This window comes from Hippocampus zosterae, chromosome 12 (genome assembly GCF_025434085.1).
Source record: "Hippocampus zosterae strain Florida chromosome 12, ASM2543408v3, whole genome shotgun sequence".
Classification (NCBI taxonomy): Eukaryota; Metazoa; Chordata; class Actinopteri; order Syngnathiformes; family Syngnathidae; genus Hippocampus; species Hippocampus zosterae.
The window spans coordinates 21,393,178-21,417,685 of NC_067462.1; the positions used below are offsets into that span (position 1 = coordinate 21,393,178).

Here is a 24,508-nt window from a genome sequence, read left to right on the forward strand (position 1 = left end):
CGTGCCTGCCTGCAGGGGGCGGGCTTTCTCCCCGCCGACTGCACACCTGTTGTTCATTTCGGGATGATTATGCTTCCTTTATTAGGAGACTCCGGCAGTTTACTCACTGCCGGAGAATTCCACGCCGTGCCATATTGCTCTCGCGCTCTATTTCGCTATTTGTTATTCGACTCGTTGCCTTTTTGCCTTACGGCCGATACTCTTGTTATTCGCGTTTTGCCTCTAAGATTTTGTATTATTCGTATTTCCGCCAATTCAGGCCCTCCTCGCGTTTTTTTGTTTTCCGCGAGTGTTTTCAGTTGTTGTTTCCTTCTTTGTTATTCCTGGTCCTTATTTGACCAGCGTTTTGTGTTACCGTTTTTTCCCTGTCGGGCTCTTTCTGTTTTTTGTCATTAAAGACACCCTTTTCTTTGACAAGATTTTTTCGTTGTCTGCTTTCCGGGGATCCAACCCTTTACTTCCTTGTTCTGCACGGAGCGATCTGTTATCGCTTCGGGCAGAACGTGACAGAATTCTCCGGCCACCATGGATCCCGCAGATATCGAGAAAATATTGTCCGCTCTTACCCGACAAGAGCAACAGATGAGTCAGCAGGGCCAAGCCATTTCGGAACTCCGAGGCGCGGTCTCCATGCTGGCTCATCGGTTCGACGATTTCGAACCTCGTTTAGTACGGGTGGAGGAACGGAGACCCCATCCCTCCGGGGGCCATCCAGCCACCCCGGAAGCGCCCCCCTCTCATACCATTATGTCGAGGGAACCATCGCTTCCACACCCCCCTCGTTATGGGGGTGAGCATGGGCAGTGTGGCCACTTCCTTCACCAGTGCTCACTTATATTCGACCAACAGCCGTCTGCCTACGCTAATGATGCCGCCAAAGTGGCCTATGTGATGAGTTTGTTGACAGGTCCGGCGGCGTCATGGGCGATTGCGACCAGCGAATCCAAGCCGATTCTCCGATCATCGTTCCCTGAGTTCGTGACGGCATTTCGCCGGGTGTTCCACCATCCCATGCGGGGCCGAGAGGCAGAGGGTCGGCTCCTTGCCCTCCACCAGGGAAGGCGATCGGTCGCAGACTACTCTATCGAGTTCCGGATTCTGGCAGCACAGAGCGGATACGACGATCGAGCATTGTGTGGACTGTTTCGTCGCGGCCTGAACTCTCAGCTCAAGGACGAGCTGGCGACCCGCGACCACAGCACCGACCCGGAGGAGCTGATCGACCTCGCTCTCCTCATGGACAATCGCTTGAGGGAGCGGGGCCGGGAGCGTGGGGGAGATCGTTTCCCGTACCGACGCACTCCATATCGTGAGGAACATCGTGGAGTATTCCGGGAGACAGCACCCGCGGAGGAACCTATGCAGCTGGGAGGCAAAGACGTTGGTGGAGAGGAAGGAAGTCTCCGTGTCAGCCGTCGAGCGACTAGTGACAACACCCAAACCTCCCCTCACGCCACAACCAGTCATCCAGGATCGTCTTTTCGCGTCCATCCCGAGTACTGTGAGTCACGATCCCGCGCGTTAACTCCCGAGTCTAGACGAGTCGACGCGCGACCGGGACACCCCAACAGACTGGAGCTTGAGGGGGAGATATTGGGTGATTCCCGGTCGAGGCGGGTTCGGGCCCTGGTAGACTCAGGACCAGACGACTGCCTGATGGACACCGAGCTCGCATCCGAGCTGGGTTGTTTTTTGGAGGAACTTATCGATAAAAAGCGGGTTCGTGATCTCGATGGGCGTCTCCTGGCGGTCGTAACACATAGAACGGAGCCATTGAAGCTCCAACCTTCGGGTAACCATGTCGAGCATCGGCGTTTTCTCGTAATGCGGTCCCGCAACGCTACTATTATTCTCGGGTTACCCTGGCTCAGGGTACACAACCCCGTAATTTCCTGGGCGCGCCCAGCAATTGATAGTTGGAGCCCGTACTGTTATCAGCACAGTTTACAGTCAGCCGTCGGGGGGTACAAACGTGTCACACCCCCCGAGGATATCTGCCTTGACGGAGTGCCGGATTGCTATCGGGACCTCAAGGAGGTTTTCAGCGAGGACCGCGCGCGCTCTTTACCTCCACACCGCCCCTACGATTGCGCAATAGACCTGCAGGCGGGCGCCCCGTTGCCGACCTCGAGGCTGTATCAGGTGTCTCGGCCTGAACGCGAGGCGTTGACGGAGTACATTAACAGCTCGCTCGCCGCAGGCCTCATTAGACCTTCGCGTTCACCGTTAGGGGCGGGTTTTTTCTTCGTGGGGAAGAAGGATAAGACCCTGCGACCCTGCGTCGACTATCGTGGGTTAAACGAAATTACAATAAAGAATAGATACCCACTACCCTTGTTAGATTCCGCCTTCGCCCCATTGCAATCCGCCACCGTTTTCTCCAAATTAGATTTACGCAGCGCTTACCACTTGGTCCGTATCAGAGAGGGAGATGAATGGAAAACCGCTTTTAAGACCCCTCTGGGCCATTTCGAGTATTTAGTGATGCCTTTCGGGCTTACTAACGCTCCTGCCATTTTCCAATATCTCATTAACGATGTTTTAAGGGACATGATTAACATCTTCTGTTTTGTCTATCTGGACGATATATTGATTTTCTCCCGGTCGTTACATGAGCACCAGCAACATGTTAGGCTGGTGCTACAGCGCCTATTAGAGAACCGGCTCTTCGTCAAGGCAGAGAAGTGTGAATTCCATGTTCCCGTCATCTCCTTCGTGGGGTTTATCATTGAGCAGGGTAGGTTGCGAGCAGACCCCGTTAAGACACAGGCAGTCACGAATTGGCTGGTTCCTACTAATCGCAAGGAACTGCAGCGTTTCCTGGGGTTTGCAAATTTCTATAGACGGTTTATCCGAGGCTATAGTCAAAAGGCGCTCCCCTTGACCCGCCTGACGTCTGTTAAGACCCCATTTAAGTGGGACTCCACCGCGGACGCAGCGTTCGCAGACTTAAAGGCGGCGTTTACCAGTCCCCCCGTACTTCAACATCCTGACCCTGATCTTCCCTTTATTGTAGAGGTGGACGCCTCGGATTCAGGGGTGGGGGCGGTGCTGTCTCAACGCTCTCCGATCGACCAGAAGCTGCACCCCTGCGCCTTCTTCTCCCGTCGACTCACAGCGGCCGAATCCAACTACGACGTGGGCAACCGCGAACTGTTGGCTGTTGTCTCCGCCTTGCAAGAATGGAGACACTGGCTCGAGGGGGCAAGGGAACAGTTCACGGTCTACACGGACCATAAAAACCTTGCTTACCTCCGTACCGCCAAGAGACTAAACTCCCGGGCCTTGTTCCTCACCAGATTCAACTTTATTCTCACCTACTCCCCCGGGTCGAAGAATACCAAGCCCGACGCCCTTTCCCGTCTCCACGACCCCACGGGAGGGGATCGGCCCCCGGAAACCATCCTCCCGGCTCAGTGCATCGTGGGGGTCGTCCAGTGGGAGGTTGAGCAGCGGATCCAGACTGCCCTGGAGGGGGTTCAGGTACCGGCGGGGTGTCCGGCGGGGAGACTGTTCGTGCCTCCGTCCCTGCGGTCGGAAGTTCTGCAGTGGGGACATGGGTCCAAGGTGGCATGCCATCCGGGGGTGAACCGGACGGTGCAACTCGTCGCCCAGCGGTTCTGGTGGCCGGAGCTCCGGAGCGACGTGACGGAGTTCGTCAGGGCCTGCACCTCCTGCGCATGCGGCAAGTCTTCCCGTCAACCTCCGGCGGGATTGCTCCAGCCGTTGCCCATTCCGCCACGCCCCTGGTCCCACATCGCTCTGGACTTCGTTACGGGCCTTCCCTCCTCCCGGGGTCGTACGGTCGTGCTCACGATCGTGGACCGCTTCTCCAAGGCGGCTCATTTTGTGCCCTTGTCCAGGTTACCGTCGGCGCTGGAGACCGCCGACCTCCTGGTCAAGCACGTTTTCCGTCTCCACGGCATTCCAACTGACATTGTGTCTGAACGGGGGCCCCAGTTTGTGTCTCGCGTCTGGAAGCGGTTCTGCCGGTCCCTCGGAGCTACTGCCAGCCTGACCTCCGGCTACCACCCCCAGTCCAACGGACAGGCGGAGCGCGCCAACCAGGATCTGGGGGCGGCCCTCCGCTGTGTGTGCCTCCACCGTCCCGCATCATGGGTCGACCACTTACCATGGGTGGAGTATGCACACAACACCCTCGTCTCCTCCGCAACCGGCCGGTCACCGTTCATGACTGCTTACGGCTGTTCCCATCACAGGAGGGGCAGGTGGAGGTCCCTTCCGTTCAGCACCATCTTAAGCGGGCCCATCACATGTGGAGAGAGGCCCGGGCGGCGTTGTCCCGCACTGCTACCCGGAACCGGCAGATCGCGGATCGTCGTCGGCGTCCGGCCCCCTCATACGTGGTGGGACAAAGGGTGTGGCTGGCTACGAGGGATCTTCGCCTGGCCGGCTCGTCGGCGAAGCTGGGTCCCCGATTCACTGGACCGTTCGAGGTCGAGGCCGTCATCAGTCCAGCTGCAGTCAGGCTCCGGCTGCCACCCACCATGAAGGTCCACCCCGTCTTCCACGTCTCCCTACTCAAACCCGTGTCTTCCAGTGACTTGGCTCCTCCTCCCACGCCGCCGCCACCCCCGCGGGTGGTCGAGGGTGGTCCGGTGTACACGGTGCGTGCCATCCTGGACTCTCGGCGCAGGGGCAGGGGCTTCCAGTACCTGGTCGATTGGGAGGGCTATGGGCCGGAGGAGCGGCAATGGGTGCCTCGCTCCTGGATCCTTGATCCGTCCCTTCTGCGCGACTTCCACACCTCTCATCCTTCCAAACCGGGGGGTCCGCCGGGAGGCGCCCGTTGAGGGGGGGGTACTGTCACGTTCCGTGCCTGCCTGCAGGGGGCGGGCTTTCTCCCCGCCGACTGCACACCTGTTGTTCATTTCGGGATGATTATGCTTCCTTTATTAGGAGACTCCGGCAGTTTACTCACTGCCGGAGAATTCCACGCCGTGCCATATTGCTCTCGCGCTCTATTTCGCTATTTGTTATTCGACTCGTTGCCTTTTTGCCTTACGGCCGATACTCTTGTTATTCGCGTTTTGCCTCTAAGATTTTGTATTATTCGTATTTCCGCCAATTCAGGCCCTCCTCGCGTTTTTTTGTTTTCCGCGAGCGTTTTCAGTTGTTGTTTCCTTCTTTGTTATTCCTGGTCCTTATTTGACCAGCGTTTTGTGTTACCGTTTTTTCCCTGTCTGGCTCTTTCTGTTTTTTGTCATTAAAGACACCCTTTTCTTTGACAAGATTTTTTCGTTGTCTGCTTTCCGGGGATCCAACCCTTTACTTCCTTGTTCTGCACGGAGAGATCTGTTATCGCTTCGGGCAGAACGTGACAGGCGCAGTCTCTTTAATGGGTGACATTTCTGTATTCTGTACACATATACAGACCGCACTGTACCAATGGGCGCAGTTTTACAGTGGTAAAACATACGCCAGCTTAAACATACGGCATGCATGTGCGCACGCGAACACGTTAGCTTGAAGCATACGGTAGCATGCCAAGACATACAGATACAAGCTAAAAACACGTTTTTAAAAAGGCAACGAAAGCAGAACTGAGTTCGGGAGTATTTTATTTAGCCATCGTACAATATTCTCACGTTTTTCGATCAATCATCACCCAGAAATCCATCAAAGTCCTCATCCTCTGTATCAGAAGCAGAGGACTGCACATCCCAGTTGTCATTGAACGCATCACATGCTAGTGTGAGTTGCTACGCATTGCCGAGCGGAAAGAAGGAGCAGCAACAGCAAAGTCAACATTTCTCTCGTGTGAAGCTTTCCCACATTTGAAAGTAAAGAACAGAGCGAAACATGGTGGCAGCACGTGTGTGTGTAGAAAGAATTGAACAATTGTGCAAGTACCCTAATCCATCAAAAACGCTGCGTTCCTTCTCGTTGTTGCGTATTGTGGCATAATTCGCCAAGCGCTGCCTCTCACTCTTTGTAAAGTTGTGCTTGCCACCAATCATCCATTGTTTCCATGCCGTTCGCAACTTTACTTTGAACGCCCGGTTGATGCCAATGTCCAGCGGTTGGAGTTCTTTAGTCAAGCCTCCGGGAATAACGGCTAGCTCAGAGTTCATTTGCTTGACTTGGTTTTTCACCGCTGCTGTGAGATGGGCACGCATGCCAAAAGCATAACCGGTGGCTTCAAGTTTGAACTGAGCTTCGTAGGCGTGTCTCTTTGTCGAATTTATTTTCAGGGGTTCTTAGAAACCAAAACCGGAGTTGTCTTGCAACAATGCACATTGTTGCCACACTCTATACAAGTGTTGGTACTGGCTTGCGGCGTCCCTTTAGCGTCCACTTACACGCCCATCCTTCACCATTGGCAGACTAGCTTGCCTGTCCTCTCTCTCTCTCTCTCTCTCTCTCTCTCTCTCTCTCTCTCTCTCTCTCTCTCTCTCTCTCTCTCTCTCTCTCTCTCTCTCTCCCTCTCCATATATGTATATATACACGCCCACCCTTCCCTGATTGGCCGACTTCTTTCCCGCATGCCTGGCCACAGTCACTTCCGCCTTTTCTCTCCATAAACAGCGTGTCGGCTGTCAGTCAGATTTTGGAACTCAGCGCATATAAAGGACGCTCCGCACCATAAAGCGTCCTGTCCATTTTGGAGAAAATTTAAGACTTTTAATGGCGCCTTATAGTCGTGAAAATACGGTAAGCAAAATGAAACCTTGCACACTCAGTTCATTGAAGACGAAAGAACATCAGATGTTTTAGTAAACATCTACGTCAGGTTCAGGGGCAAATATATTGAGCACTGTTTTGGCAGACTGGCACCTATGCGTTTGCCGTAAAATCGGGCATAACTTCATTTTTTTGCCAGTGCAAGTCTAGTCCAGTGGTTCAAAAATTTTAGGTTCATCCAACAATGCTTTGCACTGGTTTGGGTGAGCTTGGCTGAAAAACATATTTCAGAGGGGGTACATCATTTAAAACAGGTTGGAACCACTGCAGTCTACCATAATTGGAGTCGTGTTGCACCTCTCGAGATGTTCCAGGGTACAGAGTTGCCTTGCCCCAGACTCATCTGAAAATTTGGTCACAGAAAGTAGTCTGCGTTCGTCATAAAAAAGTCAGCATCGTCATTTTCGTGCCGGGGTAATGGACTAGTACAACATGTTTGTGAATTTGGTACACGCGCGACGACTCAGTGGGCGTCTGCCATTTGCCGCTTTGCGACAAATGGCAAATGGCATACACAAATTTGTGTATGGTGAATGTCAGCAGATTGAATTCCTGAATATAATATATCCTTTAATTGTCCCACACTGGGGAAATTTACAGTCTGCAGCAGCAAATTTGGGGGGAATGATAAAAAAAATGTACCGTATTTTCACGACTATAAGGCGCCATTAAAAGTCTTAAATTTTCTCCAAAATGGACAGGACGCCTTATGGTGCGGAGCGTCCTTTATATGCGCTGAGTTCCAAAATCTGACTGACAGCCGACACGCTGTTTATACAGAGAAAAGGCGGAAGTGACTGTGAAAGAAGTCGGCCAATCAGGGAAGGGTGGGCGTGTATATATACATATATGGAGAGGGAGAGAGAGAGAGAGAGAGGGAGAGATAGGACAGACAAGCTAGTCCGCCAATGGTGAAGGGTGGGCGTGTAAGTGGACGCCTCAAGCCAGTACCAACACTTGTATAGCGTGTGGCAATGTGCATTGTTGCAAAACAACTCCGGTTTTGGTTTCTAAGAACCCCTGAAAATAAATTCGACAAAGAGACATGCCTACGAAGCTCAGTTAAAACTTAAAGCCACCGGTTATGCTTTTGGCATGCGTGACCATCTCACAGCAGCGGTGAAAAATCAAGTCAAGCAAATGAACTCTGAGCTTGCCGTTATTCCCGGAGGCTTGACTAAAGAACTCCAACCGCTGGACATTGGCATCAACCGGGCGTTCAAAGTAAAGTTGCGAACAGCATGGGAACAATGATCGATGGCAAACACCACTTTACAAAGAGTGAGAGGCAGCGCTGGGCGAGTTACGCCACAATACGCAACAACGAGAGGGAACGCGGCGTTTTTGATGGATTACGGTACTTGCACAATTGTTCAATTCTTTCTACACACACACGCGCTGCCACCATGTTTCGCTCTGTTCTTTACTTTCAAATGTGGGAAAGCTTCACACGAGAGAAATGTTGACTTTGCTGTTGCTACTCCTTCTTTCCGCTCGGCAATGCGTAGCAACTCACACTAGCATGTGATGCATTCAATGACAACTGAGATGTGCAGTCCTCTGCTTCTGATACAGAGGATGAGGACTTTGATGGATTTCTGGGTGATGATTGATCGAAAACGTGAGAACATTGTACGATGGCTAAATAAAATACACCCGAACTCAGTTCTGCTTTCGTTGCCTTTTTAAAAACGTGTTTTTATCTTATCTGTATGTCTTGGCATGCTACCGTATGCTTCAAGCTAACGTGTTAGAGTGCGCGCATGCATGCCGTATGTTTAAGCTGGCGTATGTTTTACCACTGTAAAACTGCGGCTATTCGTACGATGCGTCCTGTGTATGTGTAAAATACAGAAATGTCACGCATTAATGAGACTGCGGCCATTAGTACGATGCGTCGAATAGTCGTGAAAATACGGTATATAAAATTCCTTGTCTCACCCCCCCCCTCGGGTGGTGTCCGTCCCTCATTCAGCTCGGGTCCTCTACCAGAGGCCAGGAAGCTTGAGGGTTCTGCGCAGTATCCTTGCTGTTCCCAGCACTGCACATTTCTGGACTGAGATGTCCGATGTTGTTCCCGGGATCTGTTGCAAGCACTCATCTAGTTTGGTGCTTCGGAGCACAGGCACGACTGTCACCTTTACCTTCCAGGCTCTCTCCAGCTCCTCTCTGAGCGCAGGGTATTTCTCGAGTTTCTCGTGTTCCTTCTTTCTGATGTTTCCATCACTTGGGACCGCTACATCCACTACAACGGCTTTCCTCTGCCTTTTATCTATGATCACGATATCTGGTTGGTTCGCCAGTACCATCTTGTCAGTCTGGATCTGGAAGTCTCACAGAATCTTCACTCTGTCATTCTCCACCACCCTCGGAGGTGTTTCCCATTTTGACCTTGGGGTTTCGAGTCCATACTCCGCACAGATGTTTCGGTAGACTATGCCAGCCACCTAGTTATGGCGTTCCATGTAGGCTTTCCCTGCCAGCATCTTACACCCTCCAGTTATGTGTTGGATCGTCTCAGGTGCCTCTTTGCACAACCTACACCTTGGGTCTTGTCTGGTGTGGTATATCTGGGCCTCAATGGCTCTGGTGCTCAGGGCCTGCTCCTGAGCAGCCAGGATGAGTGCCTCTGTGCTGTCTTTCAGGCCAGCCCTCTCTAGCCACTGATAGGACTTCTTGAGATCGGCCACTTCAGTTATGGTCCGGTGGTACATCCCTTGCAGGGGCTTGTCCTCCCATGATGGTCCCTCTTCCAGCACCTCATCTTCTGTTCCCCATTGTCTGAGACATTCTCTGAGTACGTCATCCATTGGAGCCTTCTCCTTGATGTATTCATGGAGCTTGGATGTTTCATCCTGGACAGTGGCTCTCACACTCACTAGTCCCCGGCCTCTTTCCTTTCGGCTTGCGTACAATCTCAGGGTGCTGGATTTGGGATGGAACCCTCCATGCATGGTTAGGAGCTTTCGGGTCTTAACGTCCATGGTCTGAATCTCTTCCTTTGGCCACCTTATTATTCCTGAAGGGGATCTGATCACTGGCAGGGCATAGCTGTTTTTTGCCCGGGTCTTATTCTTGCCATTGAGCTGGCTTCTTAGGACTTGCCTCACTCGCTGGAGGTATTTGGCCGTAGCCGCTTTCCTTTATATATATATATATATATATATATATATATATATATTATATATATATATGACACCAGCATGGGACAATCTCTCTGAATCAAAAATCAATTCAATGAACATATTGTGGAAACGAGACCCGCCGAAAGTCAGTTTCCATGCAAACAAGCAGACTAACATGGCGGTCCTTAAAGGGACTACAATTATTTCTACCCCGTTATCAAATGATCGTGAACTCTCTGACAAGCATATGAAACATTGCATTCACACGTTTGCAGTTGGCGGTGAATTATGTATATAGCAGTCATTACAATATTATAATAATAATTATCCAAAAGACATTTTCAAAGCCCCCCCGTCACTTTTGTTGGTTAAAATTCAGACGCACGATCAGGGGTGAAAGTCGGCCTCCTATTGCCCATCAGCAAGGGAAGATATTGCAATGTCATGTACGAATCCCAAAGAGTCCATTTGTGTTTCCACAACATCAAGCACGGAGTCGGGCATCGCGCCCCTGCGACTATCCTTATTTGAATGCAAATGAGGGATGCCATGACAATTGGTCGGAAAAAAATGGCACAAAAAGGTGCAAACACCCTTTATGCCCAATTCTACTGGCACAATGTGTAGCAAAACACCACAAGAAGGAAAGTGTGCACAGTTAGACTGTGTTTTGCGCTAGACTTGCATTCGGAACGAAAATAGAGCCCATTGTCTTCCATGTTTACAAACGGACTAAGCCATACATGAATTAGTTAATTACTTACTTAAAGGGCGCGTGTTTATATAGCCGTAGAATAGACATTTCTGTGGGCCTTGCAAATAAGTCAAAATTCAGTAAAATGTAAGGGATTGAGGGGGTTGCTCCAGTGATAAAGGGTGGTATTCAATTTGTTAATCCAGTGATTGTGCCCCGATAATAACAACACAGGCGTAATTTCATCTTCATGGATGGCAACGCTCCAGCTTATTGAGGTCGCATCATCAGGACATGGCTTTTGGAGGGTGGTGTACCTCAAATGTAATGGCTTGCACTTTCTCCAGTCCTGAATCCTATTGAAAACCTGTGTGATGAGCTGAGTCGCCGTGTAGAGGCTCGAAACTCAGCCTCAACCTCAATGACCTGAGGGCTGCCCTACAAGAAAAGTGGGATGGCAGGCCACAGCAGACAATAAGTCGCCTTGTGAACAGCAGGAGTCGTTGTCCAGCTGTAATTGATGTTCAAAGGCACATGATGAGTTATTGAGGCATTGAAATTTTTTGTTGTGGTGTTCCCACCATTGCTGTTAACTTTTGTTTCAATGAATTGTTTGAGATGACAAAATCACCAGAGCATCCTTCTACTTAAATATGACCTATTTTCACAATCACTGTCGCATGAACTTTTTATATTTTCCATATATTTCACCTGAAAGCCAAATATCCCTGTATTTTGTTAAACCACCGATGGACCTTTTCTGAAAAGTCATAACTGTATATTAGGTTTATTGAAGATATTAGTGAAGATAAATCAATATTCACCATCTTTTCTGGGTTTGCAAAAAACAACACACTGATCATGGTACAATCAGGAAAGTCTTACGTCATTGAGGCTGAGTTTGCTCACAGGAACTTTGAGGATGTTGCCTAGGCAACCCAGGGCCTCAGTCCAGAGCAGCTCCACAAAGACAGCCACGTCTCGTGACAAGACTCCGGTGTTCAGCTTCTCCTCCAGCAGCAGCTGCCAGTTGAAAAAGCCACATGTCAATCAGCAGCAAAATAGTGACAGACACGATTTGCCAGGTTGTTGAGTAACCTCGTGACATTTGAAACTGTGTTCTCTGCGCCTTAAGTGGCATCCGCCCATTGAGGTGTGAATGCTACTCAAGTGTGCTATGACCATTTATATTCCTGTGAAGTTTACTCATCCTTCCACAAAAATCTGTGATAGGAATGTTTTCCTTGCTACTTTATAATAACATTATCATTATGAAAGGTGACTTGAGTTTGTTTTCCCTGAATTGCTATGATACATTGGCTGGCAGTTCAGTGTGTACCCCGCACTGCCCAAAGACGGCTGGGATGTGCTCCAGCACGGCCCGCGACCCTTGTGAGGATAAGCGAATCAGAAAATGGATGGATGGATGGATGGCTATTATAGATAATGATTTAAAAATCCCTTACACATAGATAACTGTAAGACATTCATTCATTCATTCATCTTCCGAACCGCTTGATCCTCACTAGGGTCGCGGGGGGTGCTGGAGCCTATCCCAGCTGTCTTCGGGCAGTAGGCGGGGGACACCCTGAATTGGTTCCCAGCCAATCTCTGTAAGACAACCAATATATAAAATTGTCGGAAGTCACTTATAACTGTCTATTAATGCATTCAAACCTTAATTGTTCATTTTGTTCATATTGATTTGTAATATAACCAGCAGTAGACTTTTCCAAGTATAAACCAGTTATTGGTTAATTGCATCAACATCTGAAGGCATCATGACAACACTGTGAATCTGGAAATCCTTTTACAAGACCTTGAATCTGTTGTGCGACTAAATGTGGTTTGTTGTACTGTAAATAGATATTTGATCATACCACTTGTGAACGTTGACCCAAGAAAATCTGCTTCATAACATTAATTGCCACCAAAAACAATTCAGTTGAGCAGCTGTCAAACTATAAGATAAGATAAGAAAACCTTTATTAGTGGAGAAATTCCCAATTCACAGCAGCAAAATTATGAAAGGAAGAAGTAGAACAACAAAATATAGGAGCTGCTGGAAAGGCAGCCACTCTCGCGGCGCCAATTTGAAGTCAAAATAACAAGAACAACGCAACACAACATACAGGACACAGACAGTCGTGCAATCTTCACCACTTTTCTGCATACACTTTGTTGTCTGAAGCAGTTATAGACGAAAGAGGAGAGGATCAAGGTGTCCTTTCACCAGTGTATCAGAGACATCATGCTGAAAATGTGCACACGTCTGCTACAAGCTAAGTTTTGAAAGCAAACACGAAGCTGTAGCGTCCATTGATGAAAAGAGATTAGTTCACTTCTCCTGTCCCACGTAATCCGCTTCAAACTCCAAGCCGCGACTCCCAGTTCCAAATCCGCATCGGCGCTCCGCGCTAACGCTCCTTTCTTCTCATCGTCGGCTCCTCAAGACTTACATCCATCCCGCCGCAGACTATTCAACAGCACTTATCTCTCCGCTGAACAAAGCACGGCTGTGAAAAATGCTGCCCATTACAGGCGCAAGACACAAGCGCCCCGGGACTGTCCAGCAACGACAGTCAAATGGCGCCGACATTCTTCCCAGTCAAAAACAGTGCTGGTATACCCATGCTGCTGAGAAGGCCCAACCACCAAGCACAGAGTCTCCTCCTTGATGAATGTAGTGGCCAAAAATGCTGAAAAAATTCCAGATCTGGTCCACACGACATAACAACAAACACAAAGTGACAAAACAAACACAAAAACAACAAAATGTCACTCTTTGTGTGTGTATGTGTGTGTGTGTGTGTGTGTGTGTGTGTGTGTGTGTTCAGACATAGACAAGTTGTCTGCGAGGACAGTCCAAGTGTTATCAATGGCATCTGTCAGACTAGGTGTGGATTGTCCTATTGTGAATCTTCCTTTGATGTGTATATGGTCTCTAACATTTGGCCGTCTTTTGTTGTTGGAAGTGGTCATCCGGCTATGGGGCCTTTTTGAGTGCCGTTTGTGATTTCCAGTCCAGGGGTCCAACCGGCCTCTCCCCTTTACCCGATCTTGACTTCAAAGCTATTAATTATTTCTTTATTACATTTATTTATTTATTATGACTATTAAATATCCTCCAGGTTTTGGGAAAAATGGGGGGGGGGGGGGTTATAAAATAAAACATTTGGGGATATGATTTAAGATTGGCGGCCCGGTGCTCCAGTGGTTAGTACGTCGACCTCACAGTGCAGAGGTATCGGGTTCAATTCTATCTCCGGCCTCCCTGTGTGGAGTTTGCATGTTTTCCCCAGGCCTGCGTGGGTTTTCTCCGGGTACTCCGGTTTCCTCCCACGTTCCAAAAACATGCATGGCAGGCTGATTGAACACTCTAAATCATTACGTTGATCGCGATCGACCAGTAGATCACGGACTGGTCCCAAGTCGATAGCGAGGGGTGTAGAGGAGAAAAACAACAAACAACCATTTGTGTGTCTTTATGCATGTTAGTAATATATTTTTGGTGTTAATGTACACGAATCATCATATCAGTCTAATTTTCACAAAAAGTATCTAAAAAATTAAAGCAGGTATATCTTTAACCTGTCACCGGACGTTGTTAGGGCTAAGCAGTCTGCAATTGCAGCTATGATCATAGCTGTTGCGCTATATCTATATATATATTGCGCGTCGTCCCGCACGCGGTCTGTCCTTCCGTCTGTCCCTTTTCAAAACGTACCTACTTCACCGCGCCGCTGCGGCGCTCAGGCAGTGGCTCACTACGATCGCGCGGGCATCTTAGCGAAAAAATGTTGTCTACCCACAAGCATTGCAGTAAAATTGTTAGTTATTTAGTAGAGCTAAACATCTCTTTATTTTCGCGATAAGCAATGAAGATGAACAAAAAGTTGAACCAAGCAACAACACTTTTGTGGGCCGAAGGCCCACCTCACCAGCCTTCCGCAGGAACTAGCTGATGAGCCGCCCGGAGGGCGGCGAACCACCACCTTACCAGCCTTCCGCAGGAACTAGCTGATGAGCCGCCCGGAGGGCGGCCCACCAGCTAGTCTTTTATAATTATCATTATTCTCATTCAGAGTGTGTTTTGTGTACAATTCACCGAGGGCACGGGCAAAGAATAGGAATCTAGAGGGCCGAGGAAAGCACTTTAAAACGGTACGTGTGAGCTACTATCGTTAACAGGCTGCAAAAGTGCGTCACATGCCTCCGTGTCAGGCTGTTGCTCATCATGGCGCGCGTATGTATTTGCGTGCACGGTAACGGCTCGATCGCGTGAGGTTGGTTGATCGAAAAGTCGATATTCGGTCCAAAAACGTTTGGACACCCCTGCTCTAAATTGTCCCTAGGTGTGGGTGTGAGCGTGGATGATTGTTCGTCTCTATGTGCCCTGCAATTGGATGGCAACCGGTTCAGGGTGTCTCCCACCTACTGCCCAAAGACGGCTGGGATAGGCTCCAGCGCCCCCTGTGACCCTTGTGAGGATTAAGCGGATCAGAAAATGGATGGATTTATGACTTCGCTGTTAATCTACCCTGCATGGCAACATCAACAGATATAAAACCAAGGAACCTTTGTAGGGAATTATAAATCGACGTGTGGTGTGTCTGCGTTACGGACATCCCATTAACGTACACATATTTTAAAATGACAAAATGCACATAGATGTTTCACAGGATTGTGACATTATTTTGGTGCTTATTGCGTTGCAGATTGTCTGCTTTGAAAAAAAAAATCCTTTGGATTTACCTGATTCGAACATGCACATTGGTTGCACGTGATTAAAATGTCGAGCCATTTTTACATGATTTCCTCCAAAAAAAACAAATGATATGATGTGAAAACTTTTAAATTATGTTCTACTGAAAATCAAGGACTGTATTTTCACGACTGTAAGGCAAATTTAAAAGTCTTAAATTTACTCCAAAATGGGCAGGGCACCTAATAATGCGGGGCATATTATGTATGCACCACGTTCCAAAATCTGTGAATGCTGTGTGACTTCGAGGAGCGCTCCGCTTGACTGACTGATTTTGTACTGACACACTGCTTATGGAGAGGAAAGGAAAGGTGTGCATGACTGAGGAAAGAGAAAGAGAATTCTACAGACACAGCCCCAGTGAGCGTTTATAGTGTCGGAATGTGCATTGTGCTAAACAGCATCAGTTTGGCTAAGGACACCTGAAAACAGCACATACGAAAAGACACACTTATGAAGCATAGTTTAAATTGCAAGCTATCAGTTACGCGGAGGTCCATGAGGATCAAGCAGCCACGAGAGAGTCTTCAAGATCAACGTATCCATGTATCTTGGTGCTTTCGTTTTATGAAGCGGCACCATCTCTCCATTAGGGCAAGGACAACTGCGGCGCAGCAACATCTGGCACTTTACAAGGAAAAGCTAGCCATCTTCCGCTCATACTGCAGGAAAAGGTAATGTTCTGCAATGCATTAAATAAAGATTGGAGATTTTAATCCTCTATTTTGGCGCTCTGCCGGCTTCACTTTGCTTCCATTACAGACTAATCTCAACCAATCCACACATTCCCAGTTTACCTGCATGGGCTACCGCAAGTAATGAGGGACACAAATACTTTGTATTATGAAATACAACAAAAACATTGCCGCCAGACAAATCCAGCCCAACCACATCACCATCATGGATGAGGTAACGGTCACCTTCGACGGTTGTGCTTGGTTGTCAGGGTAATGGACAGAAACTTCACAAGACGCTGCCTAAAGTTAAGTTTCCAGCCGGAGTCATCATTAGGGCCAATCAAAAAGGCTGGATGGACGAAAAGGAAATGATCCGTGACACCATCCATGTCAGAGTCGCTGTGAAAAAACGAGTGTAGTACGCTAAATGAACTTGGCGTTTGCCATTATTCTGGGAGGCTTTATGAAGGAAATCCAACCGCTGGACATCGGTGTCAACAGGACATTCAAAGTCAAGCTGCGAGCAGCATGAGAGCGATGGCGAACACAGCTTTACTAAGACTGGGAGGCAGCACGGGCCAGTTATGCCACAATTTATGAATGGATGCCCAAAGTAACACGTCTGCTTGTACTGTTGTTCAACCTTTCAAAAAAGCTGGCAAAATTTCTGAGGAGCCACGCGGCAATGACACCGACTCGAGGGAACATGACGTGAGGGAACCCGGCATGTTTGATGGAGAACCTGCCCAGCTATTCATTTCGGATACAGAAGATGAGGACTTTAATGGATTTGTGGTTGAGGGTTGATCCAAAAATAACATGAGTACATTATTAAATGCTTCAATAAAATACAATAGAACTCAGTTTTACTCCTGCTGCCTTTTTAAAAATATACACTAGCACGCAGGCATGCTACCACATTATTTAAGCTAGCATGTGTTTTACCATGCCTGCGTCCAATAATACAATGCGCCTTGTGTATGTGATACATACAGAAATAGCATCTGTAATTGAGACTGCGCCTTTTAATATGGTGTGCCGTATGGTCGTGAAAGTACTTTTTTCAGTGTGACCTACAAATAGAAGGAGCAGCATGTCTCTCCATCAACTGAATTTTGGCGATACAATAATTGCTTGAATTATTGTATTATTATTAAAAACATTAGTGACAAAGTGCATCAAGACGACAATTAGGAACCTGACTAGGTAATAGAGACAGCTCGTATGTGACCCCCCACAATAAATTTTATGTTGGCTCATAATGTTGCCAGTATTACCCCTGATCCGCAGAGGAAGCTTGAGCTGTTTTATGGTATAATAATCTTTTATGTCTTAGTGGTGCCCTCTAGAGACTATTTGGCTGCAACTGTTTTCATAATTACTCAAATATTCGCGTTATGTGTTTTTGTGAGGGAGGGGTGGAGAACCTGCTGAAGGGCGTATGAGCCAAGGTTCTGATCCTGCGGGGGAATGCTGGCCCATGGGCGCAGACCCGAAGCCAGCAGGATGTCAGTCAGTGCCTGGTAGACCTCCACAGCCTCCTCTGAGGTCGACGGGAATATCACCATGTCATTTGGTACCGTCTGCTGTTAGCACAAAAACAAATTACAATATAAACCAATATTTCGCGGAACGTTGAGCAGACATATTTGACTTACGCCCTTCTGGTAGTTAATCACGCGGTACTGCTGCCTCTTCTGTCCTTTGGCGCTCTGCAGCTCCAGCACACACCAGGTTCCGCTGTCATCCTACATAGACGAGTACATTATAGCACATTATTACCTCTGACAAGTAAGGCACAGAGACATGGTGCCTAACAGTCACCTTATGAAAGATGGAATACTTGGCAACATTGAAGTCATTTGGATATGCTGGAATGTCTTCATCCTGTTCTGTATAAATCCTGGAGAAATCCACAGCAGAAGTGCCAAGATAAGTACTTTCATTTCAGTATTTCAGGAGCCCATTCTGAGGGAGCTTTAGCGTGATAAGCCCGGTAGTCTATAGCAGATGGCTGTGACGTGCAAGCTGAAAAGAGAGAGGCGCTCTCATATATAGAGGCTTTATGTAATGTATCAAACATGACTTTTTCTATTAATTTTGAAAACAAAAGAATATTACTCAGGGTACTGCACACAAAGGAAAATACTTTCCTTTCTGGAATAAATATGTTCTCCCTGTGTTTGTGTGATCTTTCACCCGCGTTCCAAAAATGTGCATTTTAGGTTCACTGAAGACCCTTATTTCTGTTCGTAGCAAAGTAACCAGTTCCTCAATGCTTCAACTGTGACCGAAATTGTTCTCATGCCGCCGAACTGAGGAGCATCTCCACATTGTCGTAAATGGGCAATGAGGCATGAGCACCGAGCATCTACAAAGACTTGCTAAAATTGACTTGCGGATCAGCCTTTTTGCTTCTTGACATATGTGCTCAAATTGTGTACAGAATATAACCATGAGCATGTATTAGCTCGATGGTAAACGGAGCAGGAATTGAAATTTTAATTGTTGACTTCTGTATTGTCATTCTTTGATGAATCATCAGTCCATTTCCTATAAAGCTTGTTCTCAATAGGGTCATGGATGTTCTGGAGCCCAGCTGACTTTCGGTAAGAGTTGGGGAATGCTCTGAAATGGTTGCCAGCCAAATCCCGGAATTTTTTTGAATATGAGCATTTGAATATACCTATTATACTAATAATACTAATAATAAGACTTATACCTAAGTCTTTCATTTATTTTGGGCAGTATTTAATCCTGAAATGACATAATTACACCGGCAATTACTTTGCTATGAAAGCCTTTCATTATCACAATTTTATTTTGTCAAATGCATTTGGCCTCATCAATAGACTAAAAACATTTTGATGGTTTTGCAGAGAGAGAAAGTCAAATAAATAACTAAAAGAATGTGGTTGCAAAAGTGTGCACGCCCTCTTTTTTAATTTAAAAGATATGTGTAGTGGAAACAACACTGCTACACTTCAAAAGAGCACCGCACCTAAAGAAAATCATATTTGGTGGCAGCATCAGGCTTTATGGATGCAATTCTTCAGCTTAAAATTGAGCCTTAGAAAAGGTGAAAGGAATTATTAACTATTTGAAATCGCAGTCCGTGTGAAGAAAAAAAGACTTCTGATAGAGGGCAAAAAGAAATAACAGAAAAAAACAGCTAGAAGAGCAAAAAATTATATTTGCGTTATTCAGAGGCACTTTGGTGATGACAAGTGTGTTGAACACAGCCACATTCTTTAATGGTTTTGCTCTGTCTGTGTTTTATGTTTGTATGTTTGGGTACCTCTTTTTTCTTTAAATATTTTTGTAACGCAGCTTATCTGAGTCTGCAATTTTGGGATCAATTCTCCACCTGGGTGGTCTACAGACCGTGTCAGAATAATCCGACTCTGGATCCCATTGAGTCAAATAAATGTATGAATATTTTGGCCAGCCAGGGACGACTGGTGGGACACCAGGAGACCATGTCAACGGAACTCCATGGCGCGGTTGCCCTGCTGACCCGTCCGTTTGAGGAATTAGTCTTGCATGTTGAGCAGTCGGTCACCCATGGTTAGAATACCTCCTGCTCCCACAGTATGTCATCACCCAAATTTACCCCATTTGTCACACTATGGTGGTAATTCCGGAATATGTGGCCAATTCATTCATCAGTGCTCATTAATATTTGATCAGCAACCTTCCACCTATGTTAAGGACAGTTCCAAGGTTGCATTTGTCATGACTCGCAATAAAAGTCAGTAATGCGCATCCATATAAGATGTAGCGGTGTCACACAATATGATGAGTTTTAAAAGTGTAATGAACATAGTACCAGCCTCTTTCACATTTGCTTTCAACACAAAGGGCCGTGGCTTCAAAGGTGCCTTAAAAGAATAGTGTGAAAAGGTATGAGGAAAACCAGAGAGCGACGCTATGAGTCCAAAGGTTGATTATGCCGTGTTAGTGGTCTCTCGACCTCATCCTATCCTGATGCCCCAACACCTTGCTGCGCCCAGGCACGATACACACCTGAACTTGCCCAGTACGCTTACACTCTTATCTGGAGGGTAGGTTTTATCTTTGGATGGCTTGAGAACAGCTCTGCTCACTGCAAATACAAAAACAGTCACACACAGATACTCACATACACCCTAAGTGCAAAGTCACAATCTTTTTGTGGCTCCTGTTTGCTGATAGAAACCTTTGCATGGCCTCGAGCCATCTGTGTCGAGCTGAGTGAGCCTGACTTAGACGCTTTATCAACGGGCCTATGCATCAGCCAAGAGAGAGCATAACTCTTTGATTGGTGTCTGCGCCACAAGCAAATGAAGGCCGTGATCGACAAGAGCCAAGAGTCGCTTGGCTGGAACTGGGTGCGTGTTGGCTCTGATTCAATCTGTCTGCACTGTGTAAACAGAGGAGAGTGCACATGCTGCATGGACCCTTTTTCCATTAGTCCTCATGTCTGCACCTCATATTTATGGCGCTCTCTTTCTCTCTCGTGGGCATATATCAAGGTGGGATTTGTGCAAGCAAAACCTAAATCTTTTACAGTCTACCCCCGCTTCCCGCCACCTACACACATTTACTCTATATTCCATCCTGTGGCTGCCTTTTCTCTATTTGGTAGGTTGCCTTATTTTGATAAACAAAGAAAATAAGCCTGTGCACAACATGAAGCTTTAGGCATGCCTAGTAACATGTTGTAAAGTTACCCATACATTGAAAATGCTCTCTGATAGGGTACTTAGAAATACAGACGCGTTACAATCCTATATTATTCAGCGCTGTGATGTTTATTTAAGGCTGGTCTAACAGTTGGTGAAATTTGAGACCCTCTTCGTGTAAAGTTACAACACCTGAAACAGTATTGTGTAGAGTGTATAGAATGATATTTTGGTGTGACTTCATGATTAAAATATACAGAGATATAATAAATAAATAAAACCGTGATAAATGTGTAATTCATATGGATGAGCTACAGTGAAACTCCTCTAGAATAAAACTTACATGGGCGAAATACCCCCTAATGTGAAAAAATCTTCATGCATTAACACCATTCCCATTCTATTGCCACCCATACGATGAAAAAAACACCCTGTTGCGTGATACAAAATCATTTTCTCTGCTCCAGCCTCGCGAAGACATTCACTACAACGAAGTCTAATCCAACAGCGACCTCTACTGCTTCATTCGGAAAGAAACATTTCTTGCTGCAAACATGATTTCGTTGTAGAGGAGTTTCAATGTTTTGGACAAATTGTATGTAGTTTATCACACCAGCTACACCCACCATTGAAGTGGATCAGTATGTGGAAAATACAAAGGGGTAACTTGACTTGCACAATGTTCAGCGCAATCGACTCAGTGATTGCATTTCATCAAGGTTCTTTCTTGTCTTTGTAAAGCAATGTCACATTGATTCCACTCATGTTCTCCAAGTCTTAGTGGAAGCTTTTCCTTCTGTGCCGTGCATCCTTTCACATGTCTCAGATTCACATGCTGAAATTATTTAGTTGCGCTATTCGCTGTAGTTAACATTTTCTAAACATAGAAAAGCACAATCTTTGTTGCTTATATCCGCAAATCCAAAACCATTCTAACTGACTGATTGCCTCTTTAGTCATGTAGGTCCTCTCCGTTTGCTGCATCAGTGTAACGAGTGGATGTCACCAAGCTATGTTAGCTACAAGGGTATGGGGTGCACGTGGGGGGTTGTTTGGGTGGTAGGAGATCATATTTGGGGAGGGGGGGTGTCAAAAGTTCAATGTAACCCCCACCAAAAATGTATAAGATAAGATAAGATAAGATATCCTTTATTTGTCCCACAAATATATATCACTTAAATTCAATCATATATATATCATTTAAAGTCAATCGCAGTCGAACGGTAGTCCATGCATTGGTCTGAGGTTACCCCGAGAGGTGTTGGTAAAAATTAAGAAAAAAAATAGAGTGTGTAAGGAACCCAATAATTCATTCACCAATAATGACAACCTGTAACCTGATAACATGATAAGTTGTCCACTGTAGTAACCGCTGTCCCTGAAACGGTTAATATGGTATTTTTTTTTGTGTTTGTGTACACTGCACCCGAAGCATCCTATCAGTTTTGCTTTCACAAAAGATTAGAACAAAATAAACTCTATTTTTTTAAAGCTGCTTTATTTTTTATTCTCATTCAAAGTTTGTTTCATCTGCAATTTACTGATAACATTGGCAAAGAATTTTAAAACAGTCCACGTGAGGTATGACAGTGATGTATCTGCACTTAATACATAACAAAGTGCGTCCCTGCCTCCATGTCAGGTCTCTGACTAAGGTAGGCAGTGGTTTCCTTTTCACAAACTCACACACTTTTATATCTACTTTATTTTTCTGTTTGATTCATGTTAGGGTCCATTATGGCTGTTGCTCACCATGGCATGAGTGTCTGCGTGTGTGTGTGTGTGTGTGTGTGTGTGTGTGTGTGTGTGTGTGTGTGTGTGTGTGTGTGTGTGTGTGTGCGTGTGCGAGGAAAGTGAGGGGTATTCCCATCTTTGAGTCAAGTCATGTATTCGCCCAAATAGCGTGGCCACAATCACCCTGGTTAAAAATAACACATACACATGTGTATACACATACATATACGTGTGTGTGTATATACATTCATATACGTGTATAATATATATGTATATATATATTGTGCGTCGTCCCGCACGCGGTCTGTCCTTCCGTCTGTCCCTTTTCAAAACGTACCTACTTCACCGCGCCGCTGCGCCGCTCAGGCAGTGGCTCACTACGATCGCGCGGGCATCTTAGCGAAAAAATGTTGTCTACCCACAAGCATTGCAATGAAATTGTTAGTTATTTAGTAGAGCTAAACATGTCTTTATTTTCGCGATATGCAATGAAGATGAACAAAAAGTTGAACCAAGCAACAACACTTTTGTGGGCCGAAGGCCCACCTTACCAGCCTTCCACAGGAACTAGCTGATGAGCCGCCCGGAGGGCGGCGAACCACCACCTTACCAGCCTTCCGCAGGAACTAGCTGATGAGCCGCCCGGAGGGCGGCGAACCAGCTAGTACAGTATAAAAATAAGGTTGTTGGCGGTCCGCTTGCGATCAAAGCTGTTGTGAATTATTTTATTTTTTGTCATTCAACGTTTGTTTCATCTGCAATTCGTTGATGGCACTGGTAAAGAGTGGGAATCTGGAGCACCAGAAGAAGCATTTTAAAATGGTACAAGTGAACTATGATAGTCATGTTTGTGCACTGAACACTCTGCAGAACTGCGTGCCATGCCTCCGCGTCAGGTCTCCACTAAAGTGGGCAGTGATTCCCTTTTCACAAACTCTTGTATCTACATTATTTTTCTGTTTCGTTAATGTTAGACGTCATTGTGGCTGTTGCTCATCATGGCATGCGCGGGTTTGTGTGTGCATGTGTGCACCTGCGGTAACGGGTGGATCCCAAGAGTTGGTTGCTTCAAAATTAGAACTTTGGTCTTAATAGGTGGGGCACTCCAGGGTGAAGTGGAAACAAATATAGGGCGAGGTTCAACACTTTGTTAACAATTGCATGAGCAAATAGGAACAGAATGTTTTTCAATGTACAATTGCAAGGAAACAACGATTTGAGAACCAAAACATTCTGACATTTTGGAGACATTTCTGCAGTTTCGAGGTCACAATGAATGCTTGTGACCTTTGATCCCTTAGGGAGCAGTGCATTAAAAATTGGTACTATTGTCATGTTTTCAGGAAGGGAAGGTCTTGCGCCGAATAGATCATCATAGAGCATCATAGAAACATCATAGAGCAGTGCCAAGAACTTCAGATACCACTCATGATCAACTATATCGATTTCAAGAAAGCCTTCGACAGCATCCTCTCTCTGCATCAAGTTACCAAGGAAACAGAATAAAAAAGCATATCTGAGATAAGTGTCTTATTAGTCTTTCAAGAACAAATAATGTTGCCCCATTCATTTTTCTTAGCAACCACCAGCTGCACAAAACATGTCCAGGAAAAAAATCTTAATGATGTAACTCTTGTTCGCTAGCCGATATTTTAGTTCATCAGTAAAGTTTTATCATGAAACACATTGAACATTTGCTGCCTATGTGGCTGACAAAATTCTTGAAAAATTGAAAATGGAAAAAAAAGAGTACTGTACTGTGGCCATTATGTAAAAACTAAAAAGAAAGACCGTGCACATAAGTGCACGTACCCAATGGTTGCTTTTGCACATCGTCTTACTTGTTTGGTGACTACAAAACAAAGGCTTCCTCCATTTTCTGTCACGGACAACTTCAGACTCTTCCTCTCCTTAAAGGACAAGTTTTTCAGGTCCAAAAGCACTGAACACTTGTCAAACACAGCCATGCCTGCACAAAGGAGACACTGCAAGGTCAACTTGACCACTTGCTTTTCAAAAATACAATAATACAGTATTACAATACAGTAGTTACGAAGGAGATTATTATAACATGGTGTTTTGGCAATTTACGGTCAATGCCCAATCAATCACTGTGATCAATGAGACAAAAACAGGCATAATTA

General features: G+C 46.4%; 1 protein-coding gene across 1 annotated transcript in view; it reads right to left on the minus strand.

The window, feature by feature from the left end:
* parp4 (poly (ADP-ribose) polymerase family, member 4) overlaps positions 1–24,508 on the minus strand; it is a 106,416-nt gene that overhangs the window by 80,573 nt on the left and 1,335 nt on the right. Inside the window, 5 exon segments of the mRNA XM_052081954.1 lie at positions 11,410–11,547; positions 17,394–17,714; positions 17,791–17,869; positions 19,993–20,114; positions 24,134–24,333. Coding sequence (XP_051937914.1) covers positions 11,410–11,547; positions 17,394–17,714; positions 17,791–17,869; positions 19,993–20,114; positions 24,134–24,331 — 858 coding nt within the window. The 5' untranslated portion in view covers positions 24,332–24,333.